Genomic DNA, 22790 nt, shown 5'->3' with positions numbered 1-22790 from the left:
TTGACTTATTGTCTAAGAAAAGTGAGGAGAGAGGAGACCCCAACATAATTAGGTCTATAATCAACAGTCTAACTGTTAATGTGCCTGGATTTATAAATCATATACATGTTTATATACAGTGGGGCAAAAAAGTATTTAGTCAGCCACCAATTGTGCAAGTTCTCCCACTTAAAAAGATGAGATGCTTGTAATTTTCATCATAGGTACACTTCAACTATGACAGACAAAATGAGGGGAAAAAAATCCAGAAAATCACATTGTAGGATTTTTTATTAATTTATTAGCAAATTATGGTGGAAAATAAGTATTTGGTCACCTACAAACAAGCAAGATTTCTGGCTTTCACAGACCTGTAACTTCTTCTTTAAGAGGCTCCTCTGTCCTCCACTCGTTACCTGTATTAATGGCACCTGTTTGGACTTGTTATCAGTATAAAAGACACCTGTCCACAACCTCAAACAGTCACACTCCACTATGGCCAAGACCAAAGAGCTGTCAAAGGACACCAGAAACAAAATTGTAGACCTGCACCAGGCTGGGAAGACTGAATCTGCAATAGGTAAGCAGCTTGGTTTGAAGAAGTCAACTGTGGGAGCAATTATTATGAAATGGAAGACATACAAGACTACTGATAATCCCCCTTCATCTGGGGCTCCACGCAAGATGTCACCCCGTGGGGTCAAAATGATCACAAGAACGGTGAGCAAAAATACCAGAACCACACGGGGGGACCTAGTGAATGACCTGCAGAGAGCTGGGACCGAACACACTACGCTGCCAGGGACTCAAATCCTGCAGTGCCAGACGTGTCCCCCTGCTTAAGCCAGTACATGTCCACGCCCGTCTGAAGTTTGCTAGAGAGCATTTGGATGATCCAGAAGAAGATTGGGAGAATGTCATATGGTCAGATGAAACCAAAATATAACTTTTTGGTAAAAACTCAACTCGTTGTGTTTGGAGGACAAAGAATGCTGAGTTGCATCCAAAGAACACCATACCTACTGTGAAGCATGGGGGTGGAAACATCATGCTTTGGGGCTGTTTTTTCCAAAGGGACCAGGATGACTGATCCGTGTAAAGGAAAGAATGAATGGGGCCATGTATCGTGAGATTTTGAGTGTGAACCTCCTTCCATCAGCAAGGGCATTGAAGATGAAATGTGGCTGGGTCTTTCAGCATGACAATGATCCCAAACACACCGCCCGGGCAACGAAGGAGTGGCTTCGTAAGAAGCATTTCAAGGTCCTAGAGTGGCCTAGGCCGTCTCCAGATCTCAACCCCATAGAAAATCTTTGAAAGTCCGTTTTGTTGAAAGTTGAGTTGAAAGTCCGTTTTGCCCAGCAACAGCCCCAAAACATCACTGCTCTAGAGGAGATCTGAATGGAGGAATGGGCCAAAATACCAGCAACAGTGTGTGAAGACCTTGTGAAGACTTACAGAAAGCGTTTGACCTCTGTCATTGCCAACCAAGGGTATATAGCAAAGTATTGAGAGAAACTTTTGTTATTGACCAAATACTTATTTTCCACCATAATTTGCAAATAAATTCATAAAAAATCCTACATTGTGATTTTCTGGATTTTTTTCTTTTCATTTTGTCTGTCATAGTTGAAGTGTACCTATGAAGAAAATTACAGGCCTCTCATCTTTTTAAGTGGGAGAACTTGCGCAATTGGTGGCTAACTAAATACTTTTTTGCCCCACTGTGTATATATATCTATCTACAGCAATAAGACAGATCCTGCTTCTGTTGCCTGTTTGAGTGTTTGAGCGAGGGGAACTACTACTTCAAGGTCTCAGAGCGAGTGACGTCACCGATCGAAACGCTATTAGCGCGCACCACCACTAACTAGCTAGCCATTTCACATCGGTTACACAAGCTGTAGGCTACACCTCGGTAAGCACGAACCGACACCTTTTGGACTGTCATTTTTTATTTTTTTGGTCTCTCCTATGGAGAGTAAAATTTCCAACCAGAATAACCACCATTTGTTTGGCGAACTCCAAGGTCCTCTGATAATACTAGTCCCGTGTGAATCGACATCCCTGTGTTTTCAGAGAAATGCCTCCGTTTGACAGGTGTTGCTTGCGGTTTTCACAAGAAAACAACAACTGATTTGGATTAATTGAACTAAGTGCTGCGCATAGGCTACGTGTAGGCCATTCATATAGAGTTGATCAACTTTTACAGTGAATGCTTTTGTTTGTTGTGTGCTTTTCAGTTGAATATTACCAAATGCATCAGTAAGAAATACTGAGCCTAATTAATGCAACCCTTGCTGTTAATAGATGGCAAAGCAGCATACAACTGACCTAAACACTTGGAAATGATAACTTTGTCATCCATAGCCTTAAAATGCATCTCAAGTGCACTTGCACTGTTTAGCTCGCATCTGAAGGCTGGGGGAATTTAGGACATACTGCAGCTCGCTAAAAATATCCTAATGAATATGATCACACTTCCTCAATTCAAATATGATGGGGACACGATAGGAGAGATGGATTAGAAACTTGGGGGGAAAAGCTGGAGTTCTCAGTGTGACCTTATCACCTGGACATGTTGAAATACTTTATCTTCACGCCTAGAATTAAAAACCTCCCGGCTTCCTTCATAACTGAGGAAAAAATAAAGAAAAAAACGAATCCCATCCGGATCATCCTCTGGAATAACGGACATTCTGGGGTAAAATTACATGACCAGCGTTCTCCAGTAATACTAGTCCTGTCTGAATCATCCTCTGGAATAACGGACATTCTGGGGTAATAATTACATGACCAGCGTTCTCTAGTAATACTAGTCCTGTCTGAATCATCCTCTGGAATAACGGACATTCTGGAGTAATAATTACATGACCAGCGTTCTCCAGTAATACTAGTCCTGTCTGAATCATCCTCTGGGGTAATAATTACATGACCAACGTTCTCCAGTATTACTAGCCCAGTGCGACTAGGTCTTAGGTTACTTGCGTGCGATACATACATGTGTCACGTAAAGAGAGCAAAGGTTGAGGGAATAGGGAATGTTTTTCCTAAACAAATGAGGGATTTCAGTAACGCAACTTTTCAGTCAGAAATGGCTGTAATTATGTTTTAGCTCCCGCAACACGTACAGCGTGATTAACTCTTTGATGTTCTGTGGTGGTCGCTACAGCAGGGAGGAGAGAGACAACGGGTGCTAGTCAGTCACTGTCTTTTAAAAAAAAAAAACACAGCACAGCAAGTCTGAGCCCGGCCCGGCACAATCATATCAATTGCTGGTTGGACTCCCTCTTGTCATTTGTGTGTCTTAATTATTTAATCAAACCGTGTGCTTAAATCATCAGACAAGCTCAGTGAATATAGTTGATTTGATTCAAACACATAGGATGTGTCAATATATGGAAAAATGCATGTTTTAAAATGACAACCAATCGACTGGTCGAAAGAACAGACAACTCTTGGTCGACCAATTTTAAAAAATATATTTAAAAAAAATATATTAAAACAATCCTTGGACCCTCCCTAACCATCTGTCTCTTTCTTGTTATCCAGGACGGCAGGTCTGAGCACTGGGCTCACTCTACAGGGATCAGTCCATCCGGAGTTGTCTCACAGTGGAAATCTGGTGAGAGAGATTCAAAGCAAGCATTGACCTCCGTGGCTGTATGTATCCATCCATGCCATAATGTCACCGTAAGTCTAAGACTCCCAGTTGATTGACGCCTGTATTTCTTCCAGGCTGTTAAAGCTATCGAGCACTTTGGAGTCACTGTTGAGGATATGCTGCTCAAACACGGCAAGAACATCCTCCGTGAGTATTTATAATACACTGTCAACCTACCTAAGAAGAACTAAATGTGTGAACCTGATTTTAAGGATTCCCAACTAAGCACATTTGGATCCTTGAAAGTTGTGGGAACGTAGGTTTTTGTTTCCCCATTGGTTCTGGGAACGAAGCCATACATTTCCTGACACTAGTAAAACAAAATGTTTTTTAAAAGCTCTGAGAACGGAAGCAAACAGAGGTTATGAGAACCAGAATGAAGGTAGCATGTCAAATTTTTTTAAATATAATATTTTTATTTTATTTTACTGATACAAAGCTGTACATTTGTCTATTCAAACAGATCCCATAACAAGTGAGAGGATAGAGAAATGTTTTGTTGAAGCTCAAAATGGAATATATGTTTTTAAATAATTCTTAGAACATTATTTGAGCGTTACTAATGTTTTCTTGTTTTTGTTATGGGAAGTTTTCTGAATGTTTGAGTTTAAAATGAAACATGAGGAAACCTGCAGAAAATGATGGTGGAAATTCTATCTTTTAACTAATAATGAGGATAGGCAAAATCAATAATCAATCAAGGTATTACTTTTATTAAAAAAGCTATTATAATAAGGAGGCTGGTCACACCACCCACACAGGTGAAATGGAGTGAGAGCCCCCTGTACAAAGAGTACAGGAGCATTTATTTAGTCAAGCTACCCAATGCAAGCATTTGCCGTGCGTGTGTGTGTGTGTGTGTGGAGACAACTGGGTGAAAAGGTTGCCTCAGTCTGTCGCAACTGAGTGAGGACAATATGGCCAGAATGACAGGAAGTCACTCCAGACATACTACCTCAAACAGTAGCTCAACGGTTCCCCCAAGCTGGGCAAGCAAGTGCCTTTGACTGTCGGCCCAGATGATGTATGGTCGCACTGGTCACACACACAAACTATGAATCTTTCGCCCAGAAACAGGCTCCAAACCAAACAATAGCTCTATCACTGGTGTGCAGAATTTAACACTTTTAATTTAACACGGCTCTGTCTTCAGTTAAGCTAAGAGGAACCAGTTAGTTTCTGTCAGCTCTTGGCTGAGCGCCCAGATATCATGGTCATTCTACACACACAGAACAGTTAGAACAGGCCTCTTATTAATGCACACACACACTTCTCTATCTATCGAGTTATTTTCTTTGACAATCTCAAGCCCAATGCCTAGGCGTAAAGACGGATATTTCAGTACACAAGCATTAGTAAGGTTTAACTTCAAAATGCCCTCGCAGAACGTTATGCAAAAGTACTAAATTCCCACAGAAGAACGTTTTCTTAACATTCTCTGAATGCTCTGAGAACATGCCTTTTTTTTAAATAGAGCCATGAGTAAACCTGTAGAAAACGTTATGCTGCTAGCCGGGTATCCTGCACCATACCCAGAACGTTGTGGGAAGGTTGTATGTAAAATAACCATAGGACAACACGCTCTGACCAAGCTCTAAGAAACATATGGTTCTCAGAACGTTATGTGCTAGCTGGGTAGTGTTTAATGGCCAATATGGTTGTATTGTAATGTTATTTCTCCTCTCCATTGCAGATGAGCAGTTTGTGCTGAAGAGAGTGGCAGACAGTGCCATTGACCTGTATGCTATGGTTGTTGTCCTGTCCAGGTAATACTGATCTTTACTAAACATGTTTTATTTGTAGAAATGCTGTATTAGAAGCTGTATGTTGTCTGGTGGTGTTCTACTGTATGGCATGTTGTTTTGGTTTTGTGACCTCAACGCTGCTCCTCTGGTCCACTCTTACCCAATGGGTCGTTCCACTTCAAAAAGCACAAGAAATAGGATTTCCACACCCACCATCTCAGATTTCTCTGAAATAACTTGTTGTTAGAAACAAATGAGATTAGCATTCCTGCATCATTATTCTGTTGAAATATAGTCGGATCTCTGAGAAATTTAACGGAAAATTCCACCCCAAAATCTATATTTTGTTATTTGTTTCATTAGTCCCGAAATGTTTTGCATGTCAGCCATCAAGATCTGCAGCATCATACCAGCTGAATTTCTGTATTTTGAAAGGTATAGATCTTGATTGCTGACATGCAAAACATTTTGGGACTACATCAACAATTGACTAATGAAACAAATACCAAAAAATATAGTTTTGGTGTGGAATTTTCCTTTAGGCTGTGTAAGTGCTTCCAAATTGTCCGTTTTTAATTTATAGGAATCATATAATATTCGGTAAATATAGTACCTAACATCCTTTTTTTCTAACAATGAGTTAGATGAGGAATCGCGCCACACCCCTGCCAATCCCACCCCAACAACGAGTATGTAGTATCAGTTCTCTGTGTCTGACATGTAGTATGGAGCTGTGGCTCAAGAGTATTGTTTCATCATCCTATGTAATGTATTCTCAGTGAATTTATTTTTCTGTTCAGAGAAATTAGTCATCAAATTTTATTTGTCACATTTGCCGAATTTCAACGGGTGTAGAATTTACCATGAAATATTTGCTTATGAGCCCTTCCAAACTATGCAGAGTAAAAAAAAGAAGAAAAAAAAAGAAATAAAAATAGTAACGAGGAATAAAATGCACAATAATGGAGCTATATACAAGGAGCACCAGTACCAGATCAATGTGGAGCTACATACAGGGAGTACCAGTACCAGATCAATGTGGAGCTACATACAGGGAGTACCAGATCAATGTGGAGCTACATACAGGGAGTACCAGATCAATGTGGAGCTACATACAGGGAGTACCAGATCAATGTGGAGCTACATACAGGGAGTACCAGATCAATGTGGAGCTACATACAGGGAGTACCAGTACCAGATCAATGTGGAGCTACATACAGGGAGTACCAGATCAATGTGGAGCTACATACAGGGAGTACCAAACCAATGTGGAGCTACATACAGGGAGTACCAGATCAATGTGGAGCAATATACATGGAGTACCAGTACCAGATCAATGTGGAGCTACATACAGGGAGTACCAGATCAATGTGGAGCTACATACATGGAGTACCAGACCAATGTGGAGCTACATACAGGGAGTACCAGACCAATGTGGAGCTACATACAGGGAGTACCAGATCAATGTGGAGCTATATACATGGAGTACCAGTACCAGATCAATGTGGAGCTACATACAGGGAGTACCAGATCAATGTGGAGCTACATACAGGGAGTACCAGACCAATGTGGAGCTACATACAGGGAGTACCAGACCAATGTGGAGCTACATACAGGGAGTGCCAGACCAATGTGGAGCTACATACAGGGAGTACCAAACTAATGTGGAGCTACATACAGGGAGTACCAAACCAATGTGGAGCTACATACAGGGAGTACCAGATCAATGTGGAGCTATATACATGGAGTACCAGTACCAGATCAATGTGGAGCTACATACAGGGAGTACCAGATCAATGTGGAGCTACATACAGGGAGTACCAGACCAATGTGGAGCTACATACAGGGAGTACCAGACCAATGTGGAGCTACATGCAGGGAGTGCCAGACCAATGTGGAGCTACATACAGGGAGTACCAGACCAATGTGGAGCTACATACAGGGAGTACCAGACCAATGTGGAGCTACATACAGGGAGTACCAGACCAATGTGGAGCTACATACAGGGAGTACCAGACCAATGTGGAGCTACATACAGGGAGTATCAGTACCTGATCAATGTGGAGCTACATACAGGGAGTACCAGACCAATGTGGAGCTACATACAGGGAGTATCAGTACCTGATCAATGTGGAGCAATATACAGGGAGTACCAGATCAATGTGCAGGGGTATGAGGTAGATATGTTCATGAAGTAACTAGGCGTCATTGAAATGTAGGTAAAAAAATAAATAAAATTGAGTTAGGGTATGATGACTGGGAGCGGCAAGTAGCCTAGTGGTTAGAGCTTTGGACTAGTAACTGAAAGGTTGCAAGATTGAATCCCCTAGCTGACAAGGTAAATATCTGTTCTGCCCCTGAACAAGGCAGTTAACCCACTGTTCCTAGGCTGTCATTGTAAATAAGAATTTAACTGACTTGCCTAGTTAAATAAAGGTGTAAAAAAATATTTATTTTTAAATACTCTGCCATATCAAATTGACGCGCCTGCCTGTATGCAGTCTATTAACCAGGTACACTACATGACCAAAAGTTTGTCAAACATCTCATTCCAAAATCATGACCATTAATATGGAGATGGTTCCCCCTTTGTTGCTATAACAGCCTCCACTCTTCTGGGGAGGCTTTCCACTAGATGTTGGGACATTATTGCGAGAACTTACTTCTATTGGCATATCAGTCAGACGTCCTTTGTCCTCGTCGTGTCCCATATATATATATATATTTACACCTTTCTTCGCATATCTTTTTGTATATTTTCTTTTCCAAAAACTGAACTTCAAAACACTCTCCTGCAACCCGCCTCACCAATTAAAAAAGAAAGTATTATTTACCTCAAATCTGAAATCCAGGAGCTAGCCAGTTTACTGGCTAACGTTAGTATTCAGATAACCACGGTTTGTGGTCATCAGCTATCCTTTAGCTCGAAAATCTATCGGCAGTTTTGTACAACGCGACTCAGACCAGAACATACCGGACCTATTTTTCTCTCCATATCCCTGGATTTCAACCGCAAGCTCTGGACATTTACACCTGGATCTTGCAGCTAGTTAGCTGTTGGCTTACGTCGATCCCGGAGCAAATATCAATTATTCCGGAGCTAGCCAGTTGAAGAGATCCATCAGCCACTCCTGGGCTACAATCACCTATCCGGACCCGTTTTACTGCCGATGCGGAGCCCCACCGGGCCTTCACGACTGGACTACTGACGTTATCTGCCCAAGGGAGTTATCCAACTGGCCCCTTCGTCGCAATATTACCTGAACGCCCATCTGCGACCCGCTAATCGTTAGCTGTCTTATCGGCTGCTATCTGAATAGGTCTATCGGACCATTTTTCTTGGGTCACTATATCTATTTTGCCAATTGGATTGGTCCCCTCTACCACACGGAACCCCACTAATCTACCGACGGAAACGCACAAGGTGGCTAAAAACAGACCTCCATCCTATGCTAGCTTGCTACCGATGGCCCGGCTAGCTGTCTGAATCACCGTTACCCCTGGACCCTTATGATGACTCGACTAAGCATGACTCTCCTTAATGTCAATATGCCTTGTCCATTGCTGTTCTGGTTAGTGTTTATTGGCTTATTTCACTGTAGAACCTCTAGCCCTGCTCACTATACCTTATCCAACCTTTCAGTTCCACCACCCACACATGCAATGACATCACCTGGTTTCAATGATGTTTCTAGAGACAATATCTCATCACTCAATACCTAGGTTTACCTCCACTGTATTCACATCCTACCATACCTTTGTCTGTACATTATACCTTAAAGCTATTTTATCGCCCCCAGAAATCTCCTTTTACTCTCCGTTCTAGACGACCAATTCTCATAGCCTTTAGCTGTACCCTTATCCTACTCCTCCTCTGTTCCTCTGGCGACGTAAAGGTGAATCCAGGCCCTGCAGTGCCTAGCTCCACTCCTATTCCCCAGGTGCTCTCTTTTGATGACTTCTGTAACCGTAATAGCCTTGGTTTCATTCATGTCAACATTAGAAGCCTCCTCCCTAAGTTTGTTTTATTCACTGCTTTAGCACACTCTGCCAACCCGGATGTCCTAGCCGTGTCTGAATCCTGGCTTAGGGAGACCACCAAAAATTCAGAAATTTTCATCCATCATCAACGGCCAAAGGGGGCGGTGTTGCAATCTACTGCAGAGATAGCCTGCAGAGTCTAGGTCTGTACCCAAACAATTTGAACTTCTACTTTTAAAAATCCACCTCTCTAAAAACAAGTCTCTCACCGTTGCCGCCTGCTATAGACCACCCTCTGCCCCCAGCTGTGCTCTGGACGCCATATGTGAACTGATTGCCCCCCATTTATCTTCAGAGCTCGTGCTGCTAGGCGACCTAAACTGGAACATGCTTAACACCCCAACCATCCTACAATCTAAGCTTGATGCCCTCAGTCTCACACAAATTATCAATGAACCTACCAGGTACCTCCCCAAAGCCTTAAACACGGGCACCCTCATAGATATCATCCTAACCAACTTGCCCTCTAAATACACCTCTGCTGTCTTCAACCAAGATCTCAGCGATCACTGCCTCTTTGCCTGCAGCCGTAATGGGTCAGCGGTCAAACGACCTCCACTTATCACTGTCAAACGCTCCCTTAAACACATCAGCGAGCAGGCCTTTCTAATCGACCTGGCCGGGCTATCCTGGAGAGATATTGATCTCATCCCGTCAGTAGAGGAGGCCTGGTTATTATTTTTTTTAAATGCCTTCCTCACCATCTTATAAGCATGCCCCATTCAATAAATTTAGAACCAGGAACAGATATAGCCCTTGGTTAAGGGCAGTCAGGTCTGGAGAGAACCAACACAAACATCCTATGGCGTTGTGTATTAGCATCGAACAGCCCCCGTGATATGCAACTTTTCTGGGAAGCTAGAAACCAATATACACAGGCAGTTAGAAAAGCCAAGGCTAGCTTTTTCAAGCAGAAATTTGCTTCTTGCAACACAAACTCAAAGTTCTGGGACACTGTAAAGTCCATGGAGAACAAGAACACCTCCTCCCAGCTGCCCACTGCACTGAAGATAGGAAACACTGTCACCACCGATTTTAAATCCACTATAATTAAGAATTTCATTAAGCATTTTTCTACAGCTGGCTATGCTTTCCATCTGGCTACCCCTACCCCGGTCAACAGCACTGCACCCCCCCCCCCCACAGCAACTCGCCCAAGCCTTCCCCATTTCTCCTTCTCCCAAATCCAGTCAGCTGATGTTCTGAAAGATCTGCAAAATCTGGACCCCTACAAATCAGCCGGGCTAGACAATCTGGACCCTTCTAAAATGATCTGCCGAAATTGTTGCCACCCCTATTACTAGCCTGTTCAACCTCACTTTCGTGTCTGAGATTCCCAAAGATTGGAAAGCAGCTACGGTCACCCCCCTCTTCAAAGGGGACACACACTCTTGACCCAAACTGCTACAGACCTAGATCTATCCTACCCTGCCTTTCTAAGGTCTTCGAAAGCCAAGTCAACAAACAGATTACCGACCATTTCGAATCCTACCATACCTTCTTCGCTATGCAATCTGGTTTCAGAGCTGGCCATGGGTGCACCTCAGCCACGCTCAAGGTCCTAAACGATATCTTAACCGCCATCGATAAGAAACGATACTGTGCAACCGTATTCATTGACCTGGCCAAGGCTTTCGACTCTGTCAATCACCACATCCTCATCGGCAGACTCGACAGCCTTGGTTTCTCAAATGATTGCCTCGCCTGGTTCACCAACTACTTCTCTGATAGAGTTCAGTGTGTCAAATCAGAGGGTCTGTTGTCCGGGCCTCTGGCAGTCTCTATGGGAGTGCCACAGGGTTCAATTCTTGGACCGACTCTTCTCTTTATACATACATCAATGATGTCGCCCTTGCTGCTGGTGATTCTCTGATCCACCTCTACGCAGACGACACCATTCTGTATACTTCTGGCCCTTCTTTGGACACTTAACAACCCTCCAGGCGAGCTTCAATGCCATACAACTCTCCTTCCGTGGCCTCCAATTGCTTTTGAATACAAGTAAAACTAAATGCATGCTCTTCAACCGATCGCTGCCTGCATCTGCCCGCCTGTCCAACATCACTACTCTGGACATCTCTGACTTAGAATATGTGGACAACTACAAATACCTAGGTGTCTGGTGAGTCGAAGGAGAGTTTACAGTCTAACATCTCCAATCCAAAGTTAAATCTAGAATTGGCTTCCTATTTTGCAACGAAGCATCCTTCACTCATGCTGCCAAACATACACTTGTAAAACTGACCATCCTACCGATCCTCGACTTCGGCGACGTCATTTACAAAATAGCCTCCAATAACCTACTCAATAAATTGGATGCAGTCTATCACAGTGCCATCCGTTTTGTCACCAAAGCCCCATATACTACCCACACTGCGACCCGTACTGTAACGGTTTCGACCCGTATGGCTCCATGTCATTATGTCTTGTAAGACCCTGCTAGGTAAAGTCCCCCCTTATCTCAGCTCGCTGGTCACCATAGCAGCACCCACCTGTAGCACGCGCTCCAGCACCTCCAAAACCAATTCTTCCCTTGGCCACCTCTCCTTCTAGTTCTCTGCTGCCAATGACTGGAACGAACTACAAAAATCTCAAACTGGAAACACTTATCTCCCTCACTAGCTTTAGGCACCAGCTGTCAGAGCAGCTCACAGATTACTGCGTCTGTACATAGCCCATCTATAATTTAGCCCAAACAACTACCTCTTTCCCTACTGTATTTATTTATTTATTTTGCTCCTTTGCACCCCATTATTTCTATCTCTACTTTGCACATTCTTCCACTGCAAATCTACCATTCCAGTGTTTTACTTGCTATATTGTATTTACTTCGCCACCATGGCTTTTTTTTGCCTTTACCTCGCTTATCTCACCTCATTTGCTCACATCGTATATAGACTTATTTTTCTACTGTATTATTGACTGTATGTTTGTTTTACTCAATGTGTAACTCTGTGTTGTTGTATGTGTCAAACTGCTTTGCTTTATCTTGGCCAGGTTGCAATTGTAAATGAGAACTTGTTCTCAACTTGCCTTCCTGGTTAAATAAAGGTGAAAATGTTAAAAAATATTCAGCCACAAGAGCATTATTGAGGTCGGGCACTAATGTTGGGCGATTAGGCCTGGCTAATCGCCCAGTCAGTGTTCCAATACATTCCAAAGGTGTTCGATTGGGTTGAGATCAACACTATGTAGGCCTGTCAAGTTCTTCCATGCCGATCTCGACAAACCAAATTTTCTGTATGGACCTCGCTTGTGCACGGGGGCATTGTCATGCTGAAACAGGAAAGAGCCTTCCCCAAACTGTTGCCACAAAGTTAGAAGCACAGAAATGTCTAGAATGTCATTACTTGTATTATGTAGTGTTAAGATTTCCCTTCACTGGAATTAAGGGGCCAATCCCAAACCATGAGGAACAGCCCCAGACCGTTATTCCTCCACCAAACTTTACAGTTCGCACTATGTATTGGGGCAGGTTACGTTCTCCTGGCATCCGCCAAACCCAGATTCGCACTGCCAGATGGTGAAGCATGATTCATGACTCCAGAGAACGTGTTTCCGCTACTCCAGAGTCCAATGGCGGCGAGCTTTACACCACTCCAGTCTACACTTGTCATTGCGCATGGTGATCTTAGTCTTGTGTGCGGCTGCTCGGCCATGGAAACCTATTTCATGAAGCTCCCGACGAACAGTTCTTGTGCTGACGTTGCTTCCAGAGGAAGTTTGGAACTCTGTAGTGAGTATTGCAATCGAGGACAGAATATTATGTAGACAATTTTTACGAGCTACACGCTTCAGCACTCAGCGGTCCGTTCTGTGAGCTTGTGTGGCAGCTCTAGCAGGGCAGAAATTTGAGGAACTGACTTGTTGGAAAGGTGGCATCCTATGATGGTGCCACGTTGAAAGTCAATGAACTCTTCGGTAAGGTTATACTACTGCCATTGTTTGTCTATGAAGATTGCATGGCTGTTTGCTTGATTGTATACACCTGTCAGCAACGGGTTTGGCTGAAAAGGCTGAATCCACTAATTTGAAGGGGTGTCAAATTACTTTTGTATATACAGTGCATTCGGAGTATTCAGACCCCTTGACTTTTTCCACATTTTGTTACATTACAGCCTTGTTCAACAATTTCTCAAATTATTTTTGTCACTCATCAATCTACAGTTCTATAGTCAGTCTTGAGGTGCCTTTTGGCAAACTCCAAGCAGGCGGTCATGTGCTTGATTGATAGAGTGCTGCAGATATGGTTGTCCTTATGGAACAGTCTCCAATCTCCACAGACTACCTCTAGAGACCTGTTAGAATGACCATTGGGTTCTTGGTCACCTCCCTGACCTAGGCCCTTCTCCCCCGATTTCTCAGTTTGGTGGCCAGCTCTAGGAAGAATCTTGGTGGTTCCAGACTTTTTCCATTTAAGAATGATGGAGGCCACTGTGTTCTTGGGGACCTTCAATGCTGCAGAAACCTTTTGGTACCCTTCCGAGGCAAAAAAGGCTGTCGTGGAGCTCAACGGACATTCCTTCGAACCACATGGCTTGGTTTTCGATCTGTCATGCACTGTCAACTGTGGGACCTTTTAAATAGACTAGTGTATGCCTTTCCAAATCATGTCCAATCAATTGAATTTACCATGGGTGGACTTTCAAGGATGATCAATGAAAACATGATGCAGCTGAGTTCAAAGGGTCTGAGTACTTATGTAAATAGGAATTTCTAAAAAAAAACTGTTTTCGCTTTGTCATTATGGGATATTGTGTGTAGATGTAGACTTTTTGAATGCGCTGCATAGTGTATGACGGCGACCCATGCTTTGGTTTTGTTGGAAACCTATTTCAAATTATAGCTTTTTAGCGTTTGTGGTACAAATCCAATGTGAGTCAATGGTACATATATTAGCATTGTTACGATTCGTGTTCAAATCCTCCTAAAGTAACTCAATTAAGCTACTTAGATGATTTGTTTATGAAGCGGGAAATGCTAACATAAACCATTGACTTGTATTGGATTTGTGCCACACGTGCTAAAATGTTAGCATTTGAAACAGTGGCCAGGAAAACATCACCAAAGCTTGGGTTGCTGTCATACCTTGTCTATAGACTAAGGAAACCAATATGTTGTTTTGTAATTTGAGTAAACTATCCCGTTAACATTGAGGGGGGAACAGAACCATTTAGACGTCAGAACCTGGTAATATCAGGATGTAGGATAGGAATTAAACCTAAACTTCAATGACAGATTTCTCTGAACAGGATAAAAAACAAACATAAAATTCCCCGAGAATGCATTACTTAGGATGACTAAACAATACATTATATGAATCCTATAAATTAAAATGGGCAATTTGGATTGAATCAATTAGCTTAGATTCTCAGAAATGTTGCAGGAATGCTAATCTTATCTGTTTCTAACTACAGAAACTATTTCAGAACAATATGAGATGGTGGGTTTGGAACGACCCCAGTAGCAATATAGGTTGACATTTGTGTAACATGCTATATTCTGTGAAAAAGATGAAAGCATGAATTGGAATGATATCTCCCTCTCTCCTTCTCTCTTTCAGGGCTTCCCGCTCTCTGAGCCAGGGTCATGCCTCTGCCCAGCATGAGAAGATCCTGTGTGAAACCTGGTGTATCGAGGCAAGTGTCTCTCTCTCTCTCACACACACACGCATACACACAGCTCTTGAAAAATGACAGGGTCTTGATCTGGTGGTCCTCCATCCACACCATGATTGACCTGGCTGTGTGGCATGGAGCATTGTCCTGTTGGAAAAACCAATCCTCAGTTGGAACATTGGCAGAGCAGAAGGAAGCAAAGATAAATCTGCCCAATTCCAGCCTTGCTGAAGCACCCCCAGATCATCATCGATCCTCCAGCAAATGTCACATTGAGTGCGAGACCTGGAGAGGCCTACAAGCCAGAGTGTCTTGCTCCCACTGCAACATTTGGTGGAGGAGCGGTGAAGAGGACAAGTACATGAGTGCCTAGTTTGAGAAACATACACAATTTGAGTTTGCTATTCACAAGAAGCATTGCCTGATGTGAACCATACATTGAAAAAAAGAGATTTCAGAAGACCTAAGATTAAGAATTGTTGACTGGAAAGGGTTACAAAGTATCTCTAAAAGCCTTGATGTTCATCAGTCCACAGAAAGACAAATTGTCTATAAATGGAGAAAGTTCAGCACTGTTGCTACTCTCCCTAGGAGTGGCTGTCCTGCAAAGATGACTGCAAGAGCACAATGCAGAATGCTAAATGAGGTTAATAAGAATCCTAGTGTCAGCTAAAGACTTACAGAAATCTCTGGAACATGCTAACATCTCTGTTGACGAGTCTACGATACGTAAAACACGAAACAAGAATAGTGTTCATGGGAGGACACCACAGAAGAAGCCACTGCTGTCCAAAAATAACATTTGTTAACTTTTTGCTAAATAACAACCTTTCGTTTGCTAGTCCTACGCTCTAACCACTAGGCTACTTGCCGCCACTATGACCAATGTATGCGGAAATCAGGTATTTCCAAAGGGTTCACACATTTTTTCTTGACACTATATTGTGTGTGTGTGCACACTGTACATACACAAGTCTCATCTCTGCCCCCCTCTCCTCCCTCCACCACCAGGCCTATGACAGGATCATGAAGAACGTCAAGGACCTGAAGTCTAGTTCCACCACCCAGGTCTTTAAGAACATGAAGGCCATATCTGCTGCCGTAGTGGAGAATGGAGGCATCGTCGCTCCTCACCCTCTGGGTTTCTAAACCAACTCATAGAACATTTATAACACTGACAGAAACATACTACTCCCTGAGAGAGAGAGGTCCTTTTCACACTACTGAATCAATCCAAGCTGTATTGTACTGGCTGAAACCACGCTAGAAAGGAAAATGTGAAACCAAAATCTGAGCCAGTACGGTTTGGGTTGGCACGATAATGTGAAAAGGGTGAGAATGGGCTTTTCTATGGGAGAATCTCCACTGCATACTTCTCATGTCCTCGCCTCTTTCTCAAAACCCATTGGAGGAGAAGGTCAGAGGAGGTAACTTTGGGTTTCTTGAAGGAGGCGAGGAGAGAGGATGCAAGTAGTATGCAATTGAGATTCTCCCAAAGACCCACTGCAGAAGAAAAACGTAATTCTTCAAGCCTCAACGTTACAATGCATCACAAGCCAAGCGGATCAACTACATGGTTCTGACTGTTGATTTACTGAATGTAAAGTCTGTTTTACGTTTACTATATTTATGGCCTTTTTAAATAATATGTTCTGTAGTCTTTATCTGTCCAGGATCTCATTTGGAACTAACCGTATGTGCATGGTGGTATTTTACCAAATGACTAAGATGTGGGGAGAGACCAAGTTACTTTGTTGAAGGTTTTTGTTTGATGTTGAGATTTGGTTCTGGGTTGCTGAGACTGTTTGGGACAATTCTCAGGAAGGACAGTTTGAGGAAGTATAGTGACATCAGCCTTGTATCTGGGATCTTTGAATGCATCATTTTGTGTTCATTGTGACTAAATTCTCTCTACCTGTTAATAACCTGATATGTACAGAGTTGTGTGTGCTGCACTCACAAATGGCCTCCATCTGAAATGGCATGCAAGGGGAAAATAGGGTGCCATTTCAGAGTCACCCGTGGTCTCTCCCCTACTAGTTGTATGTTCTAATGTCCTTTGACAGTTGACCTTTATTGTGGTCAGGTGTCACATTCCGTGCAATCAACCATCTGCCCTTCTGTTTTCAAATCAAATTTTATTGGTCACATACACATGGTTAGCAGATGTTAATGCGAGTGTAGTGAAATGCTTCTAGTTCCGACCATGCAGTAATATCTAACAAGTAATCTAAAATTGCACACACAAGTGTAAAGGAATGAAGAAGAATATGTACATATAAATATATGGATGGCCGAACGGCATGATACAGTATATGAGAAGAGTAATGTAGGGTATGAAAACCTATAAAGTGACTAGTGATACATTACATCCAATTTTTTTATTATTAAAGTGGCTAGAGATGAGTCAGTGTGTTGGCAGCAGCCACTCAATGTTAGTGGTGGCTGTCTGATGGCCTTGAGATAGAAGCTGTTTTTCAGTCTCTCGGTCCCAGCTTTGATACACCTGTACTGACCTTGCCTTCTGGATGATAGCGGGATGAACAGGCAGTGGCTCGGGTGGTTGTTGTCCTTGATGATCTTTTTTTTTTTTTTTCACCACTTCACTCGTTTGTGTACGGTGATAATTTGTTCCCTACTGTTTTATGTATTCTACATTTGTCTTCATATGACAAGGATTGGAAAGGATTATACTCAGAGTTTGAGTGCGTGCAACTCACGGTTTTACGTAAGTATTTTTGGGGACAGCCTGTTTGTGAAAGTCTATTTTGACAAGCCGGCAGGAATAGTGGTGCAGCACACTCAACCACCAACAAACAACTCTAGTGCCTGATATTCCAATTGCCTTTGCCAGGGGTTGCAGGTCTATTACTAAAATGTATTTAATGGTCGTACCGGTATGTCGTGTTGCTGAATATGTACCGTAATCAATAAAGATTGGCTTGTGGCTACTTCTTCAATCATGTTAATGTCAAAATGAATGTAGCATTGATGATAATAAAGGAAGAACTTGTTTGGTCATATTGTTTTATATTTTCATTACATACTGTAAGATAAACCTTAGGACTTCTAACAAAGAAATGGATGAAATGAATTGTACAGTATATGAAAGACATTGTATCATAAAAAGTATAACTTAATATTGTCCACAAAAGGAATGCCTCTGCTTCAGTTCTGTGAAGCTCGCTACTCTGAGGAGAGTAGGAGAAAGTTACACCAGAGGGGTTCAGCAGGTTTGGGCTGCGTTCTGATACTCTACCCTTCTCCAGAAGTGTGCACTTGTTCACTCCCCTCATGCATTGGATTTGGTCAAGCATGGCTGGAGGCGGTGGCAATTTTATCATGTAAATCTTGGTGGGGCAAACTAAAACATTTTTTATATTTGATTGCATGCCAGCAAAGCCACTCCACAATACATTAATTGCACTATAACTGTGAGAAACGGTGCCCACAAACTGTTAGGGCCTACATACAGCTGTCCCAACAGCATAGCTTTCTTTTCAGCATCATGGAGTGAATCCTTACCACTGCTACACCTGGCTATCAGCGGAGCCTTGTCTGGCAGCAAAACAGTTCATACAGCCTCATATACAGTGCCTTGCAAAAGTATTCGGCCCCCTTGAACTTTGCGACCTTTTGCCACATTTCAGGCTTCAAACAAAGATATAAAACTGTATTTTTTTGTGAAGAATCAACAACAAGGGGGACACAATCATGAAGTGGAACGACATTTATTGGATATTTCAAACTTTTTTAACAAATCAAAAACTGAAAAATTGGGCGTGCAAAATTATTCAGCCCCCTTAAGTTAATACTTTGTAGCCGCACCTTTTGCTGCGATTACAGCTGTAAGTCGCTTGGGGTATGTCTCTATCAGTTTTGCACATCGAGAGACTGAAATTCTTTCCCATTCCTCCTTGCAAAACAGCTCGAGCTCAGTGAGGTTGGATGGAGAGCATTTGTGAACAGCAGTTTTCAGTTCTTTCCACAGATTCTCGATTGGATTCAGGTCTGGACTTTGACTTGGCCATTCTAACACCTGGATATGTTTATTTTTGAACCATTCCATTGTAGATTTTGCTTTATGTTTTGGATCATTGTCTTGTTGGAAGACAAATCTCCATCCCAGTCTCAGGTCTTTTGCAGACTCCATCAGGTTCTTCCAGAATGGTCCTGTATTTGGCTCCATCCATCTTCCCATCAATTTTAACCATCTTCCCTGTCCCTGCTGAAGAAAAGCAGGCCCAAACCATGATGCTGCCACCACCATGTTTGACAGTGGGGATGGTGTGTTCAGGGTGATGAGCTGTGTTGCTTTTACGCCAAACATAACGTTTTGCATTGTTGCCAAAAAGTTCAATTTTGGTTTCATCTGACCAGAGCACCTTCTTCCACATGTTTGGTGTGTCTCCCAGGTGGCTTGTGGCAAACTTTAAACAACACTTTTTATGGATATCTTTAAGAAATGGCTTTCTTCTTGCCACTCTTCCATAAAGGCCAGATTTGTGCAATATACGACTGATTGTTGTCCTATGGACAGAGTCTCCCACCTCAGCTGTAGATCTCTGCAGTTCATCCAGAGTGATCATGGGCCTCTTGGCTGCATCTCTGATCAGTCTTCTCCTTGTATGAGCTGAAAGTTTAGAGGGACGGCCAGGTCTTGGTAGATTTGCAGTCTGATACTCCTTCCATTTCAATATTATTGCTTGCACAGTGCTCCTTGGGATGTTTAAAGCTTGGGAAATCTTTTTGTATCCAAATCCGGCTTTAAACTTCTTCACAACAGTATGCCTACCTGCCTGGTGTGTTCCTTGTTCTTCATGATGCTCTCTGCACTTTTAACGGACCTCTGAGACTATCACAGTGCAGGTGCATTTATACGGAGACTTGATTACACACAGGTGGATTGTATTTATCATCATTAGTCATTTAGGTCAACATTGGATCATTCAGAGATCCTCACTGAACTTCTGGAGAGTTTGCTGCACTGAAAGTAAAGGGGCTGAATAATTTTGCACGCCCAATTTTTCAGTTTTTGATTTGTTAAAAAAGTTTGAAATATCCAATAAATGTCGTTCCACTTCATGATTGTGTCCCACTTGTTGTTGATTCTTCACAAAAAAATAGTTCTATATCTTTATGTTTGAAGCCTGAAATGTGGCAAAAGGTCGCAAAGTTCAAGGGGGCCGAATACTTTCGCAAGGCACTCTACTGCCTTTAAAAAAAACATAGCTGATATGGCTGACTTGCTTAAACAAATGTGCTTTCTACTGACAATTGAGCCGTACAAACTATTGCATAAGGGAACCTACGAGAAAATAAGAGGAAATCCGTAATTTCATTTAAGACATTCTTGAGCGAGCTAGTACGGATGTAGTCAAAACTATTTGTTCAGCACTTTTGAAATGTATAGTGACAGAATTCATGGGATGTTCTTGCAGTATTCTCCCAGTACACCAAGTCAGAACCTTAGGACAAATAAAGGGAAAATGAAAGTTCTCACAATATTATATGATTACATTTCTCTAAACATGTTATAGGCTACATGTGCACCATCAAGTCAGAACAGTAGTTAAGTTATGAGGGATATTACAATTTATTGGACTCGCCTTGTGCTGTGCTCCCTTGAGCAGGAAGGTGGCGCTAGAAAAATCTCAACTTAGAATTCCGCATTGGATGATTATTATCAAAATTATTTTCCTTATTTTCCCAGTCTGAGCTAGTTTTATCGGAGTTCCCAGTTGTCTTGAACTCACTGAAGTCGTACATTTCCGAGTTTCCAGGTGTTTTGAACGTGGCAGAAGTCATGCTGGATTGACAGCATAGCCAATGTATTAAAACCTTTCTGGCCCATGGCGTTACCCCCTTTTTCGTGATATCCAATTGGTAATTAGGATATTGTCTCTTCACTGCAACTCCCTTACGGACTAGACTAAGGTTGAGAGCCAAGCCACACTGCTTCTTGACACACTGCTCGGGTTAACCCGGAAGCCAGCTGCACTAACGTGTCGGAGGAAACACTGTCGAAGTGACAACTGAAGTCAGCTTTCAGGTTCCTTTGCCGCCACAAGGACTTGCTAGAGCACGATGAGACAAGGACATCCCGGCTGGCCAAACCTGGACGACGCTGGGCCAATTGTGCACCGCCTCATGGGTCTCCCGGTCACAGCCGGCTGTAACACAGCCTGGGATCAAACCAGGGGCTGCAGTGGCGCATTTATGGCGGAGGAGCACCGATACGTTTTATCTATAATTTCTCTTCATATGTCAAGGATCAAAAAGGATTTGCCTTTAGATTGACGACGATGACTGCTTGTCTAGCTTGATTGCTACGATTTTGAAAGGATTTTCTTTATGTAACAAGGCAAGTCAGTTAAGAACAAATTCTTATTTACAATGATGGCCAAACCATAACCCGGAACGACTCTGGGCCAATTGTGCATCGCCCAATGGGACTCCCAATCACAGCTGGTTGTGATACACCCTGGAAATGAACCAGGGTCTGTAGTAACGCCTCTAGCACTGAGAGTGCCTTAAACCGTTGCACCACTCAGGAGCCCAATGTATGATGTTGACATGATCAGTCCAATCAAAGCTACGGTAGACATAACGTTATTTTACGTAATTTTTACCTGTGGCCAATGACCTTGAGCCTTCTTGGATGGGCACTTCTAATGTAACTCTATGGCAGGACGTAAGGGGCTTGAATTTTTTAGCTCTACCCGTAGATTTTGCGGTGACGTAGTTTCTCCATGAGTGACAGAACACTGAGCCAATCACAGTGCAACTAGAGAACATTACGCTCCATATTTTCCGCTGGCTGCCCCATCACTACAGAAAGCATTGAGCTAAGATGAAATAAAGCAAAAAAGAGACTGTTTGTATGCAGCTTTATTAACTCAATATTAATTTTATTTTACATTGTTTGCAAACTGATCTGTGACACATATTAATGCCAAAATAACATGCAAAACAGGCAAAAAACAGGTTTCCACCATATTCCTCATACCAATCCATTCCTTTTAAATATGAGTGCACACTTCGAGATGTATGAGTGTGAGTGCACACTTCGGGAGAGAATCATAATGACAGAGGTATCAGAAAGGCTAAGGTGGCTGGGTGGGTCAGCCCAGAATAGGACCATCCTCCTCAGTGAATTTGATAAAATATTTAAAAATGTATGCTTTAGATAAAATTATACTAAATATAACCACGTCACCAAATAATTGATTAAACACTATTTTGCAAAGAAGATCTACAGAAACCAGAACAGCACTCTATAGGGTAGAATCATGGTGTAGCCGGAGGACAGCTAGCTTCCGTCTTACTCTGGGTACATTGACTTCAATACAAAACCTAAGAGGCTCATGGTTCTCAACCCCTTCCAGTAATTATGAAAAGGAGGACGTCCAGCAGCCTGCCAGAGCTCTTGCAGCATGAACTGACATGTTATCCACCCAATCAAAGGATCCGATAATGAATATAGTACTGAAAGCATAAGCTACAGCTAGCTAGCACTGCAGTGCATAAAATGTGGTGAGTAGTTGACTCAAAGAGAGAGAAAGACAATAGCTTACCAGATTTTAACAAATGTATATCTTCCGAAATGAAGGAGAAGCAAAAGAGAAATAGAGAGATTTCCTCCCCAAAAAATCACTTTCGGGCCTCCCAGGTGGCGCAGTGGTGAAGGGCGCTGTACTGCCGCGCCAGCTGTGCCACCAGAGACTCTGGGTTCGCGCCCAG

The 22790-nt window shown here is 42.6% G+C and overlaps 1 protein-coding gene across 1 annotated transcript in view; it reads left to right on the top strand.

The window, feature by feature from the left end:
* LOC139393100 (acyl-CoA dehydrogenase very long chain) overlaps positions 1-18068 on the top strand; it is a 36869-nt gene extending 18801 nt beyond the window's left edge. Inside the window, exons 16-20 of the mRNA XM_071141450.1 lie at positions 3532-3604; positions 3718-3790; positions 5337-5409; positions 14993-15068; positions 16059-18068. Coding sequence (XP_070997551.1) covers positions 3532-3604; positions 3718-3790; positions 5337-5409; positions 14993-15068; positions 16059-16196 — 433 coding nt within the window. The 3' untranslated portion in view covers positions 16197-18068. The remainder of the gene's footprint in view (positions 1-3531; positions 3605-3717; positions 3791-5336; positions 5410-14992; positions 15069-16058) is intronic.
* Positions 18069-22790: the final 4722 nt, after the last annotated feature.

Source organism: Oncorhynchus clarkii, chromosome 33 (assembly GCF_045791955.1).
Source record: "Oncorhynchus clarkii lewisi isolate Uvic-CL-2024 chromosome 33, UVic_Ocla_1.0, whole genome shotgun sequence".
In the NCBI taxonomy this organism is placed as follows: domain Eukaryota; kingdom Metazoa; phylum Chordata; class Actinopteri; order Salmoniformes; family Salmonidae; genus Oncorhynchus; species Oncorhynchus clarkii.
The sequence above is the reverse complement of the archived record's forward strand: the minus strand, read 5'-3'. Positions and strand labels throughout refer to the sequence as shown.